This window comes from Bombina bombina, chromosome 9 (genome assembly GCF_027579735.1).
Source record: "Bombina bombina isolate aBomBom1 chromosome 9, aBomBom1.pri, whole genome shotgun sequence".
NCBI lineage: Eukaryota > Metazoa > Chordata > Amphibia > Anura > Bombinatoridae > Bombina > Bombina bombina.
Window position 1 is genome coordinate 111,242,375 of NC_069507.1, and position 22,433 is coordinate 111,264,807.

The 22,433-nt window shown below is 38.6% G+C and overlaps 1 protein-coding gene across 1 annotated transcript in view; it reads left to right on the top strand.

Moving 5' to 3' along the window:
* Nucleotides 1-22,433, top strand: part of KIF20B (kinesin family member 20B) — a 627,757-nt gene that overhangs the window by 536,501 nt on the left and 68,823 nt on the right. The window contains exons 11-16 of the mRNA XM_053692918.1: nt 815-857; nt 938-1,063; nt 2,093-2,229; nt 9,161-9,316; nt 11,619-11,795; nt 13,268-13,399. Of these exons, the coding sequence (XP_053548893.1) occupies nt 815-857; nt 938-1,063; nt 2,093-2,229; nt 9,161-9,316; nt 11,619-11,795; nt 13,268-13,399 (771 nt within the window). The remainder of the gene's footprint in view (nt 1-814; nt 858-937; nt 1,064-2,092; nt 2,230-9,160; nt 9,317-11,618; nt 11,796-13,267; nt 13,400-22,433) is intronic.

Consider the following 22,433-nt stretch of genomic DNA (forward strand, 5'->3'; position numbering starts at 1 on the left):
TTTGTTGTTTACTCTGGTCAGAGGAGAGGTCAAAAGGCTTCTGCAACCTCTCTTTCTTTTTGGCTAAGAAGCATAATACGCTTAGCCTATGAGACTGCTGGACAGCAGCCCCCTGAAAGGATTACAGCTCATTCTACTAGAGCTGTGGCTTCCACCTGGGCCTTTAAAAATGAGGCCTCTGTTGAACAGATTTGCAAGGCGGCGACTTGGTCTTCGCTTCATACTTTTTCAAAATTTTACAAATTTGATACTTTTGCTTCTTCGGAGGCTATTTTTGGGAGAAAGGTTTTACAGGCAGTGGTACCTTCCGTTTAAATTCCTGCCTTGTCCCTCCCTTCATCCGTGTACTTTAGCTTTGGTATTGGTATCCCATAAGTAATGGATGATCCGTGGACTGGATACACCTTACTAGAGAAAACACAATTTATGCTTACCTGATAAATTTATTTCTCTAGTGGTGTATCCAGTCCACGGCCCGCCCTGTCATTTTAAGGCAGGTTATTTTTAAATTTAAACTACAGTCACCACTGCACCCTATGGTTTCTTCTTTCTCTGCTTGTTTTTGGTCGAATGACTGGATATGGTAGGAAGGGGAGGAGCTATATAACAGCTTTGCTGTTATTCCTCTTGCAACTTCCTGTTGGGAATGAGAATATCCCATAAGTAATGGATGATCCGTGGACTGGATACACCACTAGAGAAATAAATTTATCAGGTAAGCATAAATTGTGTTTTTTATATATACTATTTATCATTTTATATTATCATCTCAAAGTGTTTAATGTCCCTTTAAACTCAAATTATTCTTTTGCAGGTAGACAATTGTGAACTGTTTCACTGCCTCAAACTACAGCACAGTTTGATCTTTTAAGCAAAGTCTAGACAAAATAAAAAGTGTATCTAGTATATAACTGTGTGTCTGGGTTTATTCTTTCAGATGTTAAAACAAAAGAGAAAATCATTGAAGATATGCGAACGGCACTTCTTGAACAAGAGCAAACACAGACGGAACAAGATCAAGCTCTCGAGGCCAAAATAGAAGAAGCTGATAAATTAACTGAGGGTAAGTGTTTGTTTTTAACAACAACAATAATTTAATTTATTAAAGGAATATAAAAGTGCAAGAAGAAAATGTTCTAATATGTTAGAGAATTTTATTATTGCAATGTTTCTTGTTTATGACTGTGTGTTTAACCCCATCAAAGGGATTAAGCATAGTTAAAGTACTGCACGACTGGGAGCTAACTAAAATATGGGGTGAACCAATGACAAGAGACAAATGTGTTTATCTACCAATCACCAGCTAGCTCCCAGTAGCATACATATTCTTTTCAACAAAGGATACCAACAGAATAAGGCACATTTGAAAATAGAAGTTAATTTAGCATTGTCTTAAAATTACATGTTCTGTCTAAACCATGGAAGTTTAATTTTTATTTTCTTATCCCTTTAAAGGGACAGTCACTAAAGACACTAAAATTGTTATTGTTTAAAAAGATAGATAACACCTTTACTACCCATTCCCCAGCTTTGCACAGCTAACATTGTTATAGTAATATACTTTATAACATTTAAAACTCTAAATTTCTGCCTGTTTCTAAGCCACTACAGACAACCTCTTATCACATGCTTTTTTATTAGCTTTTCACAACAGGGAGTGCTAGTTCATGTGGTCCATATAGAAAACATTGTGTTCATGCCCGAGGAGTTATTTAAGATTTAGCACAACACAGCACTAATTGGTTAAAATGCAAGTCAATAGATAATAAATACAAAGTCATGTGATCAGGGGGCTGTCAGAAGGGACTTAGATACAAGGTAATCACAGAGGTAAAAAGTGCTATGTATACTGTAACTGTTTTGGTTATACATTACTGGGGGAATGGGTAATAAAGGGATTCTTTTAAAACAATAAAAATGCTATTGTAGACTGTCCCTTTAAGTTAATTTGTATTAATAGAATTGCCTATATGTAATTTGCTACAAAGCTAATGAATAACATTTTATAAACGTTTGACTGTCCTGGCACAGATGGGTATTTTTTTGTTATTGTGAATTATTTCTTCTAATGATTATTTCTGTTTATAATCAGAATTGGAAGAATGGAAAAATAAATACAGAGAACTTGAGACCAACAGCTGCAAAATACTTTCAGTCATACCAGAATGCGAGAAAAATATTTTACAAACTAATTCTGCAGAAGTGTCCAAGCTACAGTCCCAATTAAGAGTAAGTTCATGACAATATCTCTATGGAAATATATTTGTTGGACAGCTATATATTTAATTCAGTTGCATATGATCTGCGTTTCTAGGCACTATATTTGTTGCAAGACAAAATACTAAATAGAAATGAGACACACATCTAATAAATGTATAATAAATATAAATAAATAAATATATATATATATATATATATATATATATATATATATTTATTTAACACTTTTAGTATTAATTATGCAGTTTGTCCTGCTTTTGACAGCATATGTTATATGCTCACAGAAATACAGTTGCTCTACTGTTTTCTTTGTTTTTTTTAAGACTCTCATTGAAATCATTATCCCCTATGAAAAAAAGACTTTAGTGCAAAAGGGATTTATTAAACTATGGTAACAATCATTCATTCAGTTAACAAGACATGAGTGAATACAAACAAAGATAAAAACTTAGTGATGTTCCAATTGCAGCCAAAGGCATCAAAAAACCAAATAGCATATTTGAGATAGCATTATCGAATGTAACAGCTGTCGATAATATCGAATTACATTGGACGCCGTAAATAACATCCCGATTATAGGCTGCACCCCTAATATAAAGATTTAAATTAGGGGGGAAAGCGTGGCCTATTCTAAGGACAATACAATGTATGTATGTATTTTTTTTGGTTTTGTTTTTTTAACCCTCCTTGACATGTACATTAGTAAGTTTCATTTTAAAAAGCCGAATATGGGCGAAGACAGCTGCTCTTTTCTGAGTCTGATTTCTTCTTGTGTAAGTGCAACACGCAAAGATCTGTGCAAATCACAAGAACAAATCTTGCTCTGAAAAGAGACGAATGCTACTGGCAGTGGCCATATTCAGCATTCGTTTTAAAACAAAACAGATAAATGCACGACTAGTGTGTGTGTATATAATATTATATATTTCTCCAACATAGGTGTGTCCGGTCCACGGCGTCATCCTTACTTGTGGGATATTCTCTTCCCCAACAGGAAATGGCAAAGAGCCCAGCAAAGCTGGTCACATGATCCCTCCTAGGCTCCGCCTACCCCAGTCATTCTCTTTGCCGTTGTACAGGCAACATCTCCACGGAGATGGCTTAGAGTTTTTTAGTGTTTAACTGTAGTTTTTATTATTCAATCAAGAGTTTGTTATTTTAAAATAGTGCTGGTATGTACTATTTACTCAGAAACAGAAAAGAGATGAAGATTTCTGTTTGTATGAGGAAAATGATTTTAGCAACCGTTACTAAAATCCATGGCTGTTCCACACAGGACTGTTGAGAGCAATTAACTTCAGTTGGGGGAACAGTGAGCAGTCTCTTGCTGCTTGAGGTATGACACATTCTAACAAGACGATGTAATGCTGGAAGCTGTCATTTTCCCTATGGGATCCGGTAAGCCATGTTTATTAAGATAGTAAATAAGGGCTTCACAAGGGCTTATTAAGACTGTAGACTTTTTCTGGGCTAAATCGATTCATTATTAACACATATTTAGCCTTGAGGAATCATTTAATCTGGGTATTTTGATAAGATTATATCGGCAGGCACTGTTTTCGACACCTTATTCTTTAGGGGCTTTCCCAAATCATAGGCAGAGCCTCATTTTCGCGCCGGTATTGCGCACTTGTTTTTGGGAAGCATGACATGCAGTCGCATGTGTGAGGAGCTCTGATACATAGAAAAGACTTTCTGAAGGCGTCATTTGGTATCGTATTCCCCTTTGGGCTTGGTTGGGTCTCAGCAAAGCAGATACAGGGACTGTAAAGGGGTTAAAGTTAAAAACGGCTCCGGTTCCGTTATTTTAAGGGTTAAAGCTTCCAAATTTGGTGTGCAATACTTTTAAGGCTTTAAGACACTGTGGTGAAATTTTGGTGAATTTTGAACAATTCCTTCATATTTTTTCGCAATTGCAGTAATAAAGTGTGTTCAGTTTAAAATTTAAAGTGACAGTAACGGTTTTATTTTAAAACGTTTTTTGTACTTTGTTATCAAGTTTATGCCTGTTTAACATGTCTGAACTACCAGATAGACTGTGTTCTGAATGTGGGGAAGCCAGAGTTCCTTCTCATTTAAATAAATGTGATTTATGCGACAATGACAATGATGCCCAAGATGATTCCTCAAGTGAGGGGAGTAAGCATGGTACTGCATCATTCCCTCCTTCGTCTACACGAGTCTTGCCCACTCAGGAGGCCCCTAGTACATCTAGCGCGCCAATACTCCTTACTATGCAACAATTAACGGCTGTAATGGATAATTCTGTCAAAAACATTTTAGCCAAAATGCACACTTATCAGCGTAAGCGCGACTGCTCTGTTTTAGATACTGAAGAGCATGACGACGCTGATAATAATGGTTCTGAAGGGCCCCTAAACCAGTCTGATGGGGCCAGGGAGGTTTTGTCTGAGGGAGAAATTACTGATTCAGGGAACATTTCTCAACAAGTTGAACCTGATGTGATTACGTTTAAATTTAAGTTGGAACATCTCCGCATTCTGCTTAAGGAGGTATTATCCACTCTGGATGATTGTGACAAGTTGGTCATCCCAGAGAAACTATGTAAAATGGACAAGTTCCTAGAGGTTCCGGGGCTCCCAGAAGCTTTTCCTATACCCAAGCGGGTGGCGGACATTGTAAATAAAGAATGGGAAAGGCCCGGTATTCCTTTCGTCCCTCCCCCCATATTTAAAAAATTGTTTCCTATGGTCGACCCCAGAAAGGACTTATGGCAGACAGTCCCCAAGGTCGAGGGAGCGGTTTCCACTTTAACAAACGCACCACTATACCCATAGAAGATAGTTGTGCTTTCAAAGATCCTATGGATAAAAAATTAGAAGGTTTACTTAAAAAGATGTTTGTTCAGCAGGGTTACCTTCTACAACCAATTTCATGCATTGTCCCTGTCGCTACAGCCGCGTGTTTCTGGTTCGATGAGCTGGTAAAGGCGGTCGATAGTGATTCTCCTCCTTATGAGGAGATTATGGACAGAATCAATGCTCTCAAATTGGCTAATTCTTTCACCTTAGACGCCACTTTGCAATTGGCTAGGTTAGCGGCTAAGAATTCTGGGTTTGCTATTGTGGCGCGCAGAGCGCTTTGGTTGAAATCTTGGTCAGCTGATGCGTCTTCCAAGAACAAACTACTTAACATTCCTTTCAAGGGGAAAACGCTGTTTGGCCCTGACTTGAAAGAGATTATCTCTGATATCACTGGGGGTAAGGGCCACGCCCTTCCTCAGGATCGGCCTTTCAAGGCCAAAAATAAACCTAATTTTCGTCCCTTTCGTAGAAACGGACCAGCCCAAAGTGCTACGTCCTCTAAGCAAGAGGGTAATACTTCTCAAGCCAAGCCAGCTTGGAGACCAATGCAAGGCTGGAACAAGGGAAAGCAGGCCAAGAAGCCTGCCACTGCTACCAAGACAGCATGAAATGTTGGCCCCCGATCCGGGACCGGATCTGGTGGGGGGCAGACTCTCTCTCTTCGCTCAGGCTTGGGCAAGAGATGTTCTGGATCCTTGGGCGCTAGAAATAGTCTCCCAAGGTTATTTTCTGGAGTTCAAGGGGCTTCCCCCAAGGGGGAGGTTCCACAGGTCTCAGTTGTCTTCAGACCACATAAAAAGACAGGCATTCTTACATTGTGTAGAAGACCTGTTAAAAATGGGAGTGATTCATCCTGTTCCATTAGGAGAACAAGGGATGGGGTTCTACTCCAATCTGTTCATAGTTCCCAAAAAAGAGGGAACGTTCAGACCAATCTTAGATCTCAAGATCTTAAACAAGTTTCTCAAGGTTCCATCGTTCAAGATGGAAACCATTCGAACAATTCTTCCTTCCATCCAGGAAGGTCAATTCATGACCACGGTGGATTTAAAGGATGCGTATCTACATATTCCTATCCACAAGGAACATCATCGGTTCCTAAGGTTCGCATTCCTGGACAAGCATTACCAGTTCGTGGCGCTTCCTTTCGGATTAGCCACTGCTCCAAGGATTTTCACAAAGGTACTAGGGTCCCTTCTAGCTGTGCTAAGACCAAGGGGCATTGCCGTAGTACCTTACTTGGACGACATTCTGATTCAAGCGTCGTCCCTTCCTCAAGCAAAGGCTCACACGGACATTGTCCTGGCCTTTCTCAGATCTCACGGATGGAAAGTGAACGTGGAAAAGAGTTCTCTATCTCCGTCAACAAGGGTTCCCTTCTTGGGAACAATAATAGACTCCTTAGAAATGAGGATTTTTCTGACAGAAGCCAGAAAAATAAAACTTCTAGACTCTTGTCGGATACTTCATTCCGTTCCTCTTCCTTCCATAGCGCAGTGCATGGAAGTGATAGGTTTGATGGTAGCGGCAATGGACATAGTTCCTTTTGCGCACATTCATCTAAGACCATTACAACTGTGCATGCTCAGTCAGTGGAATGGGGACTATACAGACTTGTCTCCGAAGATACAAGTAAATCAGAGGACCAGAGACTCACTCCGTTGGTGGCTGTCCCTGGACAACCTGTCACAAGGGATGACCTTCCGCAGACCAGAGTGGGTCATTGTCACGACCGACGCCAGTCTGATGGGCTGGGGCGCGGTCTGGGGATCCCTGAAAGCTCAGGGTCTTTGGTCTCGGGAAGAATCTCTTCTACCGATAAATATTCTGGAACTGAGAGCGATATTCAATGCTCTCAAGGCTTGGCCTCAGCTAGCGAGGGCCAAGTTCATACGGTTTCAATCAGACAACATGACAACTGTTGCGTACATCAACCATCAGGGGGGAACAAGGAGTTCCCTAGCGATGGAAGAAGTGACCAAAATCATTCTATGGGCGGAGTCTCACTCCTGCCACCTGTCTGCTATCCACATCCCAGGAGTGGAAAATTGGGAAGCGGATTTTCTGAGTCGTCAGACATTGCATCCGGGGGAGTGGGAACTCCATCCGGAAATCTTTGCCCAAGTCACTCAGCTGTGGGGCATTCCAGACATGGATCTGATGGCCTCTCGTCAGAACTTCAAAGTTCCTTGCTACGGGTCCAGATCCAGGGATCCCAAGGCGGCTCTAGTGGATGCACTAGTAGCACCTTGGACCTTCAAACTAGCTTATGTGTTCCCGCCGTTTCCTCTCATCCCCAGGCTGGTAGCCAGGATCAATCTGGAGTGGGCGTCGGTGATCTTGATAGCTCCTGGGTGGCCACGCAGGACTTGGTATGCAGATCTGGTGAATATGTCATCGGCTCCACCATGGAAGCTACCTTTGAGACGAGACCTTCTTGTTCAGGGTCCGTTCGAACATCCGAATCTGGTCTCACTCCAGCTGACTGCTTGGAGATTGAACGCTTGATCTTATCGAAGCGAGGGTTCTCAGATTCTGTTATCGATACTCTTGTTCAGGCCAGAAAGCCTGTAACTAGAAAGATTTACCACAAAATTTGGAAAAAATATATCTGTTGGTGTGAATCTAAAGGATTCCCTTGGGACAAGGTTAAGATTCCTAAGATTCTATCCTTCCTTCAAGAAGGATTGGAAAAAGGATTATCTGCAAGTTCCCTGAAGGGACAGATTTCTGCCTTGTCTGTGTTACTTCACAAAAAGCTGGCAGCTGTGCCAGATGTTCAAGCCTTTGTTCAGGCTCTGGTCAGAATCAAGCCTGTTTACAAACCTTTGACTCCTCCTTGGAGTCTCAACTTAGTTCTTTCAGTTCTTCAGGGGGTTCCGTTTGAACCCTTACATTCCGTTGATATTAAGTTATTATCTTGGAAAGTTTTGTTTTTGGTTGCAATTTCTTCTGCTCGAAGAGTTTCAGAATTATCTGCTCTGCAGTGTTCTCCTCCTTATCTGGTGTTCCATGCAGATAAGGTGGTTTTACGTACTAAACCAAAAGTTGTTTCTAACAAAAACATTAACCAGGAGATTATCGTACCTTCTCTGTGTCCGAAACCTGTTTCGAAGAAGGAACGTTTGTTGCACAATTTGGATGTTGTTCGCGCTCTAAAATTCTATTTAGATGCTACAAAGGATTTTAGACAAACATCTTCCTTGTTTGTTGTTTATTCCGGTAAAAGGAGAGGTCAAAAAGCAACTTCTACCTCTCTCTCTTTTTGGATTAAAAGCATCATCAGATTGGCTTACGAGACTGCCGGACGGCAGCCTCCCGAAAGAATCACAGCTCATTCCACTAGGGCTGTGGCTTCCACATGGGCCTTCAAGAACGAGGCTTCTGTTGATCAGATATGTAGGGCAGCGACTTGGTCTTCACTGCACACTTTTACCAAATTTTACAAGTTTGATACTTTTGCTTCTTCTGAGGCTATTTTTGGGAGAAAGGTTTTGCAAGCCGTGGTGCCTTCCATTTAGGTGACCTGATTTGCTCCCTCCCTTCATCCGTGTCCTAAAGCTTTGGTATTGGTTCCCACAAGTAAGGATGACGCCGTGGACCGGACACACCTATGTTGGATAAAACATAATTTTTGTTTACCTTATAATTTACTTTCTCCAACGGTGTGTCCGGTCCACGGCCCACCCTGGTTTTTTAATCAGGTCTGATAATTTATTTTCTTTAACTACAGTCACCACGGTATCATATGGTTTCTCCTATGCAAATATTCCTCCTTAACGTCGGTCGAATGACTGGGGTAGGCGGAGCCTAGGAGGGATCATGTGACCAGCTTTGCTGGGCTCTTTGCCATTTCCTGTTGGGGAAGAGAATATCCCACAAGTAAGGATGACGCCGTGGACCGGACACACCGTTGGAGAAAGTAATTTATCAGGTAAACATAAATTCTGTTATATATTTCCATGTCTCTTCTTTGAATTTTGGCGAAATGTCACCAAATAATTGTTCCTTTTTTTGTCATACAAAAATAACAAGCTTTTAGTTGGATTCTAAAAGTTAGTAATATTAGGGATATGTATTTACTGTTGCCAATTTTATCATTTAATCATCAAAAGGAATATGAAGAAAAGCACATTAGTGAAAGAAAGAAATGGTTGGATGAAAAAATGAAACTTTTAGCCCAGACTAAGGAATCCGAGACTCATAGAAACAAGGAGATGAGAAAGTTTGCTGAGGACCGAGAACGTTTCATTAAACAGCAAACAGAAATCGTAAGTAATTCAAATTTCTTTTGTAATATTATGATAGTCCATAAAGCTGTATAATGTGGGATATAATTCTGCCACTAGGAGGAGGCCAATAGCCCACACAAGAGCTTAAATTCCCTCTCATCGCTATTGTTTTGTTCTTGGCCTCCCATGAGAAGGCTGAGAATAGAGGTGCCCAGCTACTTGCTTATGGATTAATGTTTAGGAGCTCAGACGAATGTGAGACTCTTCTTTTCCTGGGACATATCATTCACAAAAAAGACAGAAGAGATTTCCAGCAAGCTGATTGATACAGGCATATAGGGATACCTTGTTATGTGCGCTGTTATTTCAGCCATAACTACCTTCGGGTGTCACAGGGATATGTCCCTCAGCCTCCCTCTGTGGTATTCATTTAACTCAACTGAGCTAATCTACTTTTCATGTTTGATATATTAAATTAAATAAGCTTTAATTTAGGGCCCATGCACATTCAAACACCACACCTTCTCAGAGAGTCAGCAGTGGCTTGTTTGACACAACTTAAGTCTTCAGCAGCAATACACACCACTGCTGACTCTCCTAGCAGACATGGTGTTTAAATCCCGGTGTACGGGTCCTTTACAGGATATGTGCATATGCCAATGAAAAAACTAACTTTTACTAGAAGCATTTTTGCAAAAATTAATATATATTTCAAATTTAAGTGCACCCATACACATTTAATTTTTGACCTTTCTTTCCCTTTAAATTCTATTTCTGAAAAACAAAAATGTTTACTCATTCGTATAAACTTTAATGAATGTCTCTAATTTATAGGAAATTAAAGGAATATAATAGACAAGCTATGGAACTCGCCCCCCCCCCCCCCCTTTCATATTTGGCAGTGCTCTTGTATTGGCTAAAACACTACAAGGCATTTGTAAAAAGTCTCCATGCACAGTAGAAGCAATCACTGAAACAATTATAGTTTTACTATAATTCAATATAATATAATTTGCATATTGCAAAAATACATCTATTTAAAAAATAAAATGCACTTATCACAGCTGGCATAATACTGCTCTGTCAACCAATGCTAATGGGAGGGGCAGTGAAGGGTAAAAATACAAGTGTAATTCCCGTTTACTGTATGCTATGTCAGCACCTAAAGGGATACTGAAGTCAAAATTAAACTTTCATGATTCAACTGATATGCTGGCTGAGCATCATGGGAAATATAGTTGAATGGAGAATGTCCTATGGGGATAGTCCTGTGAAACTAGTGAAAATGAGTCATTGATCGAATACACATAGATTATATCAATCCACTGTTAATTCTTCTATTATTGTGCACTTAATGGAAGGCCAACTACTATGGGTCAACAGGAATCCTCCCACCCATGCACGGACTTAAATCCAAGTTCATATAGAGGACCAGAAATATCTCCCTCCTACCCCTTAGAGGAGTATGTTCAGTGCAGACGTAGGGAATTTATCGGCTGTGTGTATCCACTCTTTGAGCGGTATAGTCTAAACTCACCCGCTGTGGTATCCGCCGGGATGAAGGGGCGATGCATAAATCCAGAGGCTAGCGGTAGGAGACCTCTCACCGTTTCCGCAGCACTAATGGAAATCTGATTGATGATTTAAAAAGAGTAAACACAGTTGATTGATAATAAATGGCTTCAGCCAAACACTTACCATGAGTGAAAGAAAAGTTTTTGTGTTATAATTCATATTCTCTGAAAAATGGCCAAGAAATCATAAATTCTGCCAGAGTATGTAAACTTATGAGCTCAACTGTAGGGTCATTCTCTAGTAGAGGTGTTGGTTGCATCTATAACCTGTTGTTTGGTCTGGATTTTAGACTTATTAATATTTTACTATAAAGCTATCAATGCTTCATGAATTTTAAAGTGATATTTTAGTGTAAATTATGTGAATAAAACCTTTTCTTTCCTATGGAATGGAGAGTCCTTGAAATCATTCTAATTGCTAGTGGGATATTCACTCCTGGCCAGCAGGAAGAGGCAAAGACCACCCCAGCAAAGCTGTTAAGTGTCACTTCCCTTACCCATAATCCCCAGTCATTCTCTTTGCCTCTGTCAAGGGAGGATGTGCAAAGGTGTCTGAAGATATTAAATACTTTTGCGGGTACTTTTCCCTGCAAGCAAGGATTGGGGCTATGCTGTGTCCATGTCAATCTCTTTAGTAAATTATTATGAGGAAGGGAAGACTCTTAACAGTTTTGGAAAGCAAATTTGATTTAACTTTGTTTAAATGATGAAGTTTTGTTTATTTTGTATGTTTTAATGAGTGTTTTATTTGTATTGTATTTAAAAAGGAACAGCTAAATGCTCAACTTGCTGAGAAAGATAATACTCTTCTGAAATGGAGAGAAGAGCGTGATCAGCTTCTTTCAGAATTAGAAATTCAACTTAAAAGTCTTCTTTCAAGTAATATGGAAAAAGAGAAAGAAATAGAAAATCTTAAGAACAGAAGAATTTCCCAGACTCATGAGGTAACATTTTATTCACAATTTGTATATTTGTTTGGTGTCTTAACTGGCATCAGATCCGCAATTGTATAAAAAATTGTAATATGTGAATGATAAAATGTTGTATTTGAAATATAACGTTAAATAGGACATGAATAATCTAATTATATTCTTAGAGCTCATTTGATCCTCGTCTCATTTACTCATGGTTGGTGCTGGGAAATGTAGTGCTAAATAAATTTGCATTAAATGGATATGAAACTCAAAATGTTTCTTTCATAATTCAGAACATGTGATTTTTTTAAACAACTTTATAAGTTACTTCTATTAATTTTTCTTCATTATCTTTGTGTCTTTTGTTAAAAAGTAGGGGCGTACATTTAGTAGCCGGCCCATTTCTGGAGCACTATATGGTGGCATTTTTGCAAGAATGTTCTCCATTTACAAGAGCACTAGATGGCAGCACTATTTCCTGCCATGTAGTGCTCTAGATGCCTACCTAGGTATCTCTTCAACACAGAATATCATGGGAACAAAGCAAATTTGATAATAGAAGTAAATTGGAAACATTTTTAAAATCTTATGCTCTGTCTGATTCACAAAATATTTTTTGGGGGTTTCAAATAACTAATGTACAAAGCATAATTATTTAGTAACAAAACAAGCTCTCCTTTAACTCTTATCCCAGTAAATTCATTATTGTGAGACTTGAATAAAGTAAATCTATCCTGTAACATTAGTGTTTTTTTTTTTTTTTATTATTATTATTTTTATTCTTAAAAGTGGTTAAATACATATAGAGAGAACTGCACTCACAGGAACGAACAACCAGCTCAATACCATTTTTAGGCTGTTCTATGGCGATTTACCACCTGGGTCCAACTTCTTTTAGCCCATTAATGCTTTTCACAGAATAGAACTTTCCTGTAGTATATTAGTCTGATCCTGCCTATTACGGTCAGTCCAGCACCAAAATAACAGGCTATTCCTCTCTGAACAAGGACCAAAGCAACCAAGCAACAAAAGACGATCGTTTTGGCCTTCATTGGGCCTCATCAGTGAGGTGTGACAAGGCCCACAATAGGCCGAAACGTACGTCTGGGGTTTTGCTGTTTCTCTCGTTCAGAGAGGGATTACCTGGTATTTCGGGGCTGGACTACACTGTAAGTCAGGATCAGACTGATATGCTACAGGAAAGTTCTTCTCTGTGAAAGGCACATGTGGAGCAAAAAGAGGCTGCTTCTTGGGTGATAAATGGCTATAGAACAAGCTATTATGCTGTTGTTCGTTCCCAGGTTGAGCGCTTCTCACTTTTTATTTATGCAAATTATTAAGAGGTAACATTTTTGGTTTCCACAAAAAAGAGCTGATAAGGAACAAACACTATCATATATAATAGGGCAGTAAATCACAGTATCGTTTTTGCATTGTTTTTCTTACTAATGTTTGAATTTTTTATCTACCTATTAATATTTAATGTTTTCTATGTCATGCAGGAAAATTCAGTTGTGATTGACTTGCAGAAGCAGCTAACATCAAGTGATGAAACAATCAAAGAATTACAGCAGAAACTTGCTCAGCTAGAACAATGTCAGAATTCATCTTCTGGTTTAATTGCAACAGATGAGGTAATAACTAGATTACTGCTGGCCAACAAATCATTCTATATGCCCAGCATAGTTAAATTATATTTAAAAATTCGGAATCTTCTAATTTGTGAAGGTATAATCTAGATTTTATTAAAGACAGAGACTCATATTTTGCTTGCTTTCTTTTACTACTTTCAATTCAGTTTTTAAACGTATACAGAAAATAAATACAAATAACTGACAATATTTGAAAATGACAGAATACATCAGTGTACAGACCAGTGACCAATAAAAAAGGGGGAAACTGGTTAAACTAGAACAAACTGACCAATCGGCTTAATCATAGAGACCGTAAACTGTCCAATATCATACAGCAAATCCTCTTTCTTAGAAGCTGTTGAAGGAAAAACTAAATCCATAACAAACAAATAACTAAGGCCAAAAAGGCAACAAAATAAACTGAAGAGAAGAATCCAGAAGAAGATGATCATCCATAAGGAAGTATCCAAACGATCTGAAGAACTTGAAAACCAACTGGAATGTTGTAAAAACTGGAACGAACTTGATTAAAGTGAGGACTTGTAGCTCAAATGAGAATTAACAAAACCACTTGAAACAAGATCCTGATTATGGATTGGTAGCTAAAATAAATGTACAATAAAATATGATTAATAACATGGTAAAACATAAAAAGGGAGGAAAAAATATAAATCAATGTAGAGGAGGGAAAATACTCGTCTCTGTGTCTTTAATAAAATCTAGATTATACCTTCACAAATTAAGATAATCCGAATTTTATTACAAGACCAGAGACTCATATTTTGCTAGTTTAAAGCAAACTAACAAAATAAATTGAGAGGCATGTTCAATGGATTTAAAATAAAATTGCTTAAATATGGAATCTGAAAACCAGTCAGCTGCAATTTTTTGAAGAGTGTAGCAGCTTTCAAAAATGATTTAGAAGCGGCTGATCCTCTAACAGAGTGAGGGGAAAAAGATAAATCAAAACCAGCTTCACTCATAACCCATTTTACCCACCTAGCAATAGAGGTAGACGACACAGGAAAGTGAGGAGGGACAATAGATAACAAAAGTTGATTAGAAGAGGAAGTACGAAAAGAAGTTCTAGGTTTATACTCTTTGAGACATAAAACCACACAGAGAAAGGTTCAGAAGATAAATAAGGGTAGAATATAGAAGTTGAAAAAGATTTAGTTATTTTAGAGATAAAGAAAGTAACACCTTCAGGAGTGAAACGTTTAGAGTTGAAATCTAACGCTCTAACATCAGAAACTCTGCAAAAAGAAATTAAACATAAAAGAGTAGCTAATTTGGCAGAAAGTTGTTTTAAATATAACGATTCATTAGAAGGCCAAGATTTAAAAAGAGAAAAGATAAGGTCAACATCCCAAAAAGAGGAGTATTTAGGAGCAGGAGGTCTTTTAAGTTTAATGGCTTTCATTAATTTGCATACTAAAGGGTGTTGACCTATGGAAAAATTATTAATAAAAGAATGTTTAGCAGAAATAGCTGATCTAGAAACGTTAATAGTCCTATATGCTAAACCTGAATCAAAAAGGGACGTAAGAAAATTAATAAGTTGCATCAACTGAAAGGGGGTCCAAACATCTCTCCAAGCACCAGCCAGACCATCTGGACCATCTTTCTCAATCTTGCAGTCCTCACCTCCTGTTTCTCAACCTCCTACCCTTCTAGATTGTAAGCTCCCATGGGAATAGGGTCCTCAATTCCTCCTTATGTGTTTTTTTTTTGTACCAGGGGCCAGAGAGTCCTGCAAGAGTTCCTGTTGTGATAAGCCTTGGAGATATGAAGATTGCCCGAAATTGACCAAGCTATGAGACACAGAGATCCGTGAACGATAAGATTGTGAGGAAGACCTTCTAGATTTGAAAGAAGAAGAGAGAAAAGAGGAAGAAGAACAGGATGGTTGACGTTTCTAGGAGGGACGGGTACCATGGTTGAGATGGCCAAAGGGGAGTGATTAGAAGAATTGAAAAGAGATCCCGTCGGACTACTGAGATAGTTCTCTGAATCATGGACAACGGCGGGAACGCATAAGCTGTCTGAAGAGGCCAGGGGTAGAGAAATGCATCGATCGTCAGAGCATCTGGATCTGGACGCCAACTGAAATTAGGTTGAATCTGAAAATTCAGTCTGGACGCGAAAAAGATCCATCCATCTGAGAGACTGAAGCGAATGAATAACTTGTTTGTGAAGTTTCCAATCGCTTGAGTCTGTCAAATAATGAGAACCCCAATCCGCTGCGACATTGGATAAACCTGGAATATATTCTTCTCTGACAGAAATATTTCTGTCCAAGCAAAGGTGAATGAAATCTTTCGTAATAATAGATATATCTCTCGATTTTGTACCACCGAGACGATTCAAATAATGTACTGCAGAAATATTGTCCATTCTGAGTAAAATGGACACAGGAAAATAAACTTTGACAAAACTTTTGACTGCAAAAGAGCCTGCCAAAAGTTCTAAGCAGTTTATATGAAAACTTTTTTCTTCTGAAGACCATTTTATGCCCGTGATTGAGGGACCACCATGAGCCCCCCAGCCTGAACGACTGGCATCGGATTCTATAATTAAATCTGGAGATTTACCAAAAATGGCTCTCCCGTTCCAAGCTTCTATATGGGACAGCCACCAAGAAAGCTCTTCTTTGGCTTCCGAAGATAAAGGAATCGGATGGGAATATGAAAGACCTTTCTGAAGATGAAAGATTTTCAAACGTTGAAGTTCCCTGTAATAAAGATGGGCAAGAAAAATAGCCTGAATAGAGGATGAGAGTAACAGAACTATTCTGGCTATAGTCCTGATGGGAACCAAGGATAAAGAAAGAGTTTTTGAGATTTCTTTCTTGATATTTACAATTTTATCTCTGGATAAACTGAGTGTAGAATTCAATGTGTCTATTTGAAAACCCAAAAAGGTTAAAGATTTGGTAGGGGAAAGAACAGATTTCTGTTTGTTGACTAAAAAACCTAAATTCTCTAGAATGTAAATAGTAAGCTGGAGCTAAGATTTTAAAATAATAGAACTCTGATTCATAATCAAAATATCGTCTAAATAAATAAGATGAACATCTCGTAATCGAAGGTAAGTAATTATTGGCTTTCATTTATTTGGTGAAAATCCAAGGTGCCAAGGAAAGACGGAAAGGCATACAGGTAAAACTCCATATCTTGCCTTCCCAAATAAAGGTGAGAAATTTCCTGTGTTCCTGAGCTACAGGAACTGTAAGATATGCATCTGTCAGATCTAATCTGACTAAAAAAATCGTTGTCTAGAAGGCAATCTCTGAGAAGGTGAATTCCTTTTATTTTGAATTGTTGATAGACAACAAAGGCATTTAAGGATCTTAAATTTATAACTGTCCGAAACTGGACATTTTTCTTTTTTTACGAGAAAAAGATTGCTTAGAAAACAATTTTTCGAATTTATAGCAGGTTCTATTGCTTGTTTTGAAAAAAGGGTTGATATTTCGATTTGAACCAGAATTCTGTTTGAAACTGAAAATTTTATTGGAAGAGGAAGAGAATTTCTTTCATGTAATTGGCAAGAGTCCATGAGCTAGTGACGTATGGGATATACAATACTACCAGGAGGGGCAAAGTTTCCCAAACCTCAAAATGCCTATAAATACACCCCTCACCACACCCACAATTCAGTTTTACAAACTTTGCCTCCTATGGAGGTGGTGAAGTAAGTTTGTGCTAAGATTTCTACGTTGGTATGCGCTTCTCAGCATTTTGAAGCCCGTTTCCTCTCAGAGTACAGTGAATGTCAGAGGGATGTGAAGGGAGTATCACCTATTGAATGCAATGGTTTTCCTCACGGGGCATCTATTTCATAGGTTCTCTGTTATCGGTCGTAGAGATTCATCTCCTTCCTCCCTTTTCAGATCGACGATATACTCTCATATTCCATTACCTCTACTGATAACCGTTTCAGTACTGGTTTGGCTATCTGCTATATGTGGATGGGTGTCTTCTGGTAAGTATGTTTTCTTTACTTAAGACACTCTCAGCTATGGTTTGGCACTTGTATTTATATAAAGTTCTAAATATATGTATTGTATTTATATTTGCCATGATTCAGGTTTTCAGTATATTTCCTTTTGCAGACTGTCAGTTTCATATCTGGGAAATGCTTTTTTTTATCAAAAATGTATTTCTTACCTGGGGTATAGTCTCTTTTTCTAATTGACTGTCTTTTAAATTCGCGGGCAGAATTAGGCGCGCAAGGGCGCAAAATGCCAGAGTTTATTGCGTCATCCTTGGCGCAAGATTTTTTTGGCGCAAAGTTACGTTGGTTGATGCAAATTCGACGTTTCCGGCGTCTTAGTCGACGCCCGAGTCCTTTCACAAGGTTGCGTCATCTATGACGCAAGTGTGTCGTTTCCGGATGTTTTTTGGCACCAAAAAATATTTTTCTGTTTGTTGTGCGTCATACTTGCCGCCAAATATTTTCATTATTTAAGACCCCATTTCTATTTGCCTCCTGCCTTTTTTTCTATGTCAGAGGGCTATGCTGTCATTTTTCCCCATTCCTGAAACTGCCATATAAGGAAATTGATAATTTTGCTTTATGTGTTGTTGTTTTTTTCTCTTACATTTGCAAGATGTCTCAATCTGATCCTGTCTCAGAAATCACTGTTGGAACCCTGCGGCCTGATAACAGTTCTACCAAAGCTAAGTGCATTTGTTGTAAACTTGTGGAGGTTATACCTCCAGCTGTGGTTTGTAATGTTTTTTTTTTATAAACTTTTACATGCAGAGAATGTATCCATCAGTAGTAGTTCATTAACAGTTGCTGTTCCCTCAACATCTAATGCACAAGATATACCTGTAAATTTAAAAGAATTTATTTCTGATTCTATTCAGAAGGCTTTGTCTGCCATTCCGCCTTCTAATAAACGTAAAAGGTCTTTTAAAACTTCTCATAAAGTTGATGAAATTTCAAAAGACCAGCAACATGCTGAATTATCCTTCTCTGACGAGGATCTATCTGATTCAGAAGATCCTGCCTCAGATATTGACACTGACAAATCCTCTTATTTATTTAAAATGGAGTATATTCGTTCTTTAAAAGAAGTGTTGATTACATTAGATATGGAGGAAACTAGTCCTCTTGATATTAAAACTAGTAAACGTTTAAATTCTGTTTATAAACCTCCTGTGGTTATTCCAGAGGTTTTTCCAGTTCCTGATGCTATTTCTGATATGATTTCTAAAGAATGGAATAGGCCTGGTACTTATTTTATTCCTTCTTCAAGGTTTAAAAAATGGTATCCTTTGCCAGCAGTTATATTGGAGTTTTGTGAAAAGATCCCCAAAGTTGATGGGGCTATCTCTACTCTTGCTAAACGTACTACTATTCCTACGGAAGATAGTACTTCTTTTAAAGATCCTTTAGATAGGAAACTTGAATCGTATCTAAGGAAAGCTTATTTATATTCAGGTCATCTTCTTAGGCCTGCAATTTATTTGGCTGAAGTTGCAGCTGCTTCAACTTTTTGGTTGGAAACTTTAGCGCAACAAGTATCGGATCATGATTTGTCTAGCATTGTTAAGTTGATTCAATATGCTAATAATTTCATTTGTGATGCCATTTTTGACATTATCAAAATTGATGTTAAATCTATGACTTTAGCTATTTTAGCTAGAAGAGCTTTGCGGCTCAAATCTTGGAATGCTGATATGACTTCTAACTCCAGATTGCTATCTCTTTCTTTCCAAGGTAATACATTATTTCGTTCTCAGTTGGATTCAATAATTTCAACTGTCACTGGGGGGAATGGAGTTTTTTTGCCTCAGGATAAAAGACCTAAGGGTAAATCTAAAGCTTCTAACCGTTTTTGTTCCTTTCGACAAAATAAGGAACAGAAACCTAATTCTTCCCCCAAGGAATATGCTTCCAGCCTTCTTCAAATAGGAATAAATCCAAGCCATTTAAGAGATCAAAACCAGCACCCAAGTCTGCATGAGGGTGCGGCCCTCATTCCAGCTCAGCTGGTAGGGGGCAGACTAAAAGTTTTCAAAGATGTTTGGATCAATTCGGTCCAAAATCATTGGATTCAGAGTGTTGTCTCTCAGGGGTACAGAATAGGATTCAGAGTAAAGACCGCCTGTTAGAAGATTTTTTCTCTTGCGCATTCCAGCAAACCCAGTAAAGGCTCAGGCTTTCCTGAAGTGTGTTTCAGACCTGGAGTTATCAGGGGTAATCATGCCAGTTCCGTTTCAGGAACAGGGTCTGGGGTTTTATTCAAATCTATTCATTATCCCAAAGAAAGAAAATTCATTCAGACCAGTTTTGGATCTAAAGATTTTGAATCGATATGCAAGAGTATACCAACTTTCAAAATGGTGACTACTATAAGGACTATTCTGCCTTTTGTTCAGCAAGGGCATTATATGTCCACAATAGACTTACAGGATGCATATCTTCATATTCCGATTCATCCAGATCACTATCAGTTCCTGAGATTCTCTTTTCTAGACAAGCATTACCAATTTGTTGCTCTTCCTTTTGGCCTAGCGACAGCTCCAAGAATCTTTTCAAAGGTTCTAGGTGCCCTACTCTCTGTAATCAGAGAGCGGGGTATTGCAGCATTTCCTTATTTGGACGATATCTTGGTATTTGCTCAGTCTTTACGTTCTGCAGAATCTCACACAAATCAACTAGTGTTGTCTCTTCGAAGACATGGTTGGAGGTTCAATTTACCAAAAAGTTATTTGATTCCTCAGACAAAGGTAACCTTTTTAGGTTTCCAGATAGATTCAGTGTCCATGACTTTGTCTCTAACAGACAAGAGACGTTTGAAATTGGTTGCAGCCTGTCGGAACCTTCAGTCTCAGTCATTCCTTTCAGTAGCTATGTGCATGGAAGTTTTAGGTCTCATAACTGCAGCATCGGACACGATACCCTTTGCAGGTTTTCATATGAGACCTCTCCAGCTTTGTATGCTGAACCAATGGTGCAGGGATTATACAAGGATATCACAATTAATATCCTTAAATCCCAATGTTTAACTTTCTCTGACTTGGTGATTAGATCACCATCGTATAATTTTAGGGGCCTCTTGTGTTCGTCCAACCTGGACTGTGATCACAACAGATGCGAGTCTTTCAGGTTGGGGAGCTGTTTGGGGATCTCTGACAGCACAGGGGGTTTGGAAATCTTAAGAGACGAGATTACCAATCAATATTTTGGAACTCTGTGCGATTTTCAGAGCCCTTCAGTCTTGGCCTCTGTTTTAGAGAGAACCGTTCATTTGTTTTCAGACAATATCACAACTGTGGCATATGTCAATCATCAGGGTGGTACTCACAGTCCTCAAGCTATGAAAGAAGTATCTCGGATACTTGTTTGGGCGTAATCCAGCTCCTGTCTAATTTCTGCGGTTCATATGCCAGGTATAGACAATTGGGAAGCGGATTACCTCAGTCGTCAGACTTTACATCCGGGAGAATGGTCTCTCCACCCAGATGTGTTTTCTCTAATTGTTCAGATGTGGGGGCTTCCAGAAATAATCTGATGGCATCTCATCTAAACAAAAAACTTCCCAGGTACCTGTCCAGGTCCAGGGATCCTCGGGCGGAAGCAGTGGATGCGTTTACACTTCCTTGGAATTATCAACCTGCTTATGTCTTTCCGCCTCTAGTTCTTCTTCCAAGAGTGATTTCCAAAATCATAATGGAGCGTTCTTTTGTACTGCTGGTGGCTCCAGCATGGCCTCACAGGTTTTGGTATGCGGATCTTGTTCAGATGTCCAGTTGCCAACCTTGGCCACTTCCATTAAGGCCAGTCCTTTTATGTCAAGGTCCGTTTTTCCATCAGGATCTCAAATTATTAAATTTGAAGGTATGGAAATTCAACGCTTAGTGCTTAGTCATAGAGGTTTCTCTGACTTAGTGATTAATACTATGTTGCAGGCTCGTAAATCTGTTTCTAGAAAGATTTATTATCGGGTTTGGAAGACTTACATTTCATGGTGTTCTAATCATAAATTCTCTTGGCATTCTTTTCGAATTCCTAGAATTTTACAGTTTCTTCAGGATGGTTTGGATAAAGGTTTGTCTGCAAGTTGCTTGAAAGGACAAATCTCTGCTCTTTCTGTTTTATTTCATAGAAACAAGATTGCTAAACTTCCTGATATTCATTGTTTTGTGCAGGCTTTGGTTCATATCAAGCCTGTCATTAAATCAATCTCTCCTCCTTGGAGTCTTAATTTGGTTTTGAAGGCTTTACAGGCTCCTCCGTTTGAGCTTATGGATTCTTTGGACATTAAACTACTTTCTTGGAAAGTGTTGTTTCTTTTGGCCATCTCTTCTGCTAGAAGAGTTTCTGAATTATCTGCTCTCTCTTGTGAATCTCCTTTTCTGATTTTTCATCAGGATAAGGCAGTTTTGCAGACTTCATTTAAATTCCTACCTAAGGTTGTAAATTCTAACAACATTAGTAGAGAAATTGTTGTCCCTTCTTTGTGTCCTAATCCTAAGAATTCTTTGGAAAGATCTTTACATTCTTTGGATGTGGTAAGAGCTTTGAAATATTATGTTGAAGCTACTAAAGATTTCAGAAAGACTTCTAGTCTATTTATCTTTTCTGGTTCCAGGAAAGGTCAAAAGGCTTCTGCCTTTTCCTTGGCCTCGTGGTTAAAACTTTTGATTCATCAAGCCTATTTGGAGTCGGGTCAAGCCCCGCCTCAGAAAATTACAGCTCATTCTACTAGATCAGTTTCCACTTCCTGGGCTTTTAAGAATGAAGCTTCAGTTGATCAGATTTGCAAAGCTGCTACTTGGTCTTCTTTGCATACATTTACTAAATTCTACCATTTTTATGTATTTGCTTCTTCGGAAGCAGTTTTTGGTAGAAAAGTTCTTCAGGCAGCGGTTTCAGTTTGATTTTTCTGCTTTTGATTTAAGTTTTTCCTCACATTTATGAGAATTAACTTATATTTTGGGTTGTGGATTATTTTTTTCAGCGCAAAATGGCTGTTTTTATTTTTATCCCTCCCTCTCTAGTGACTCTTGCGTAG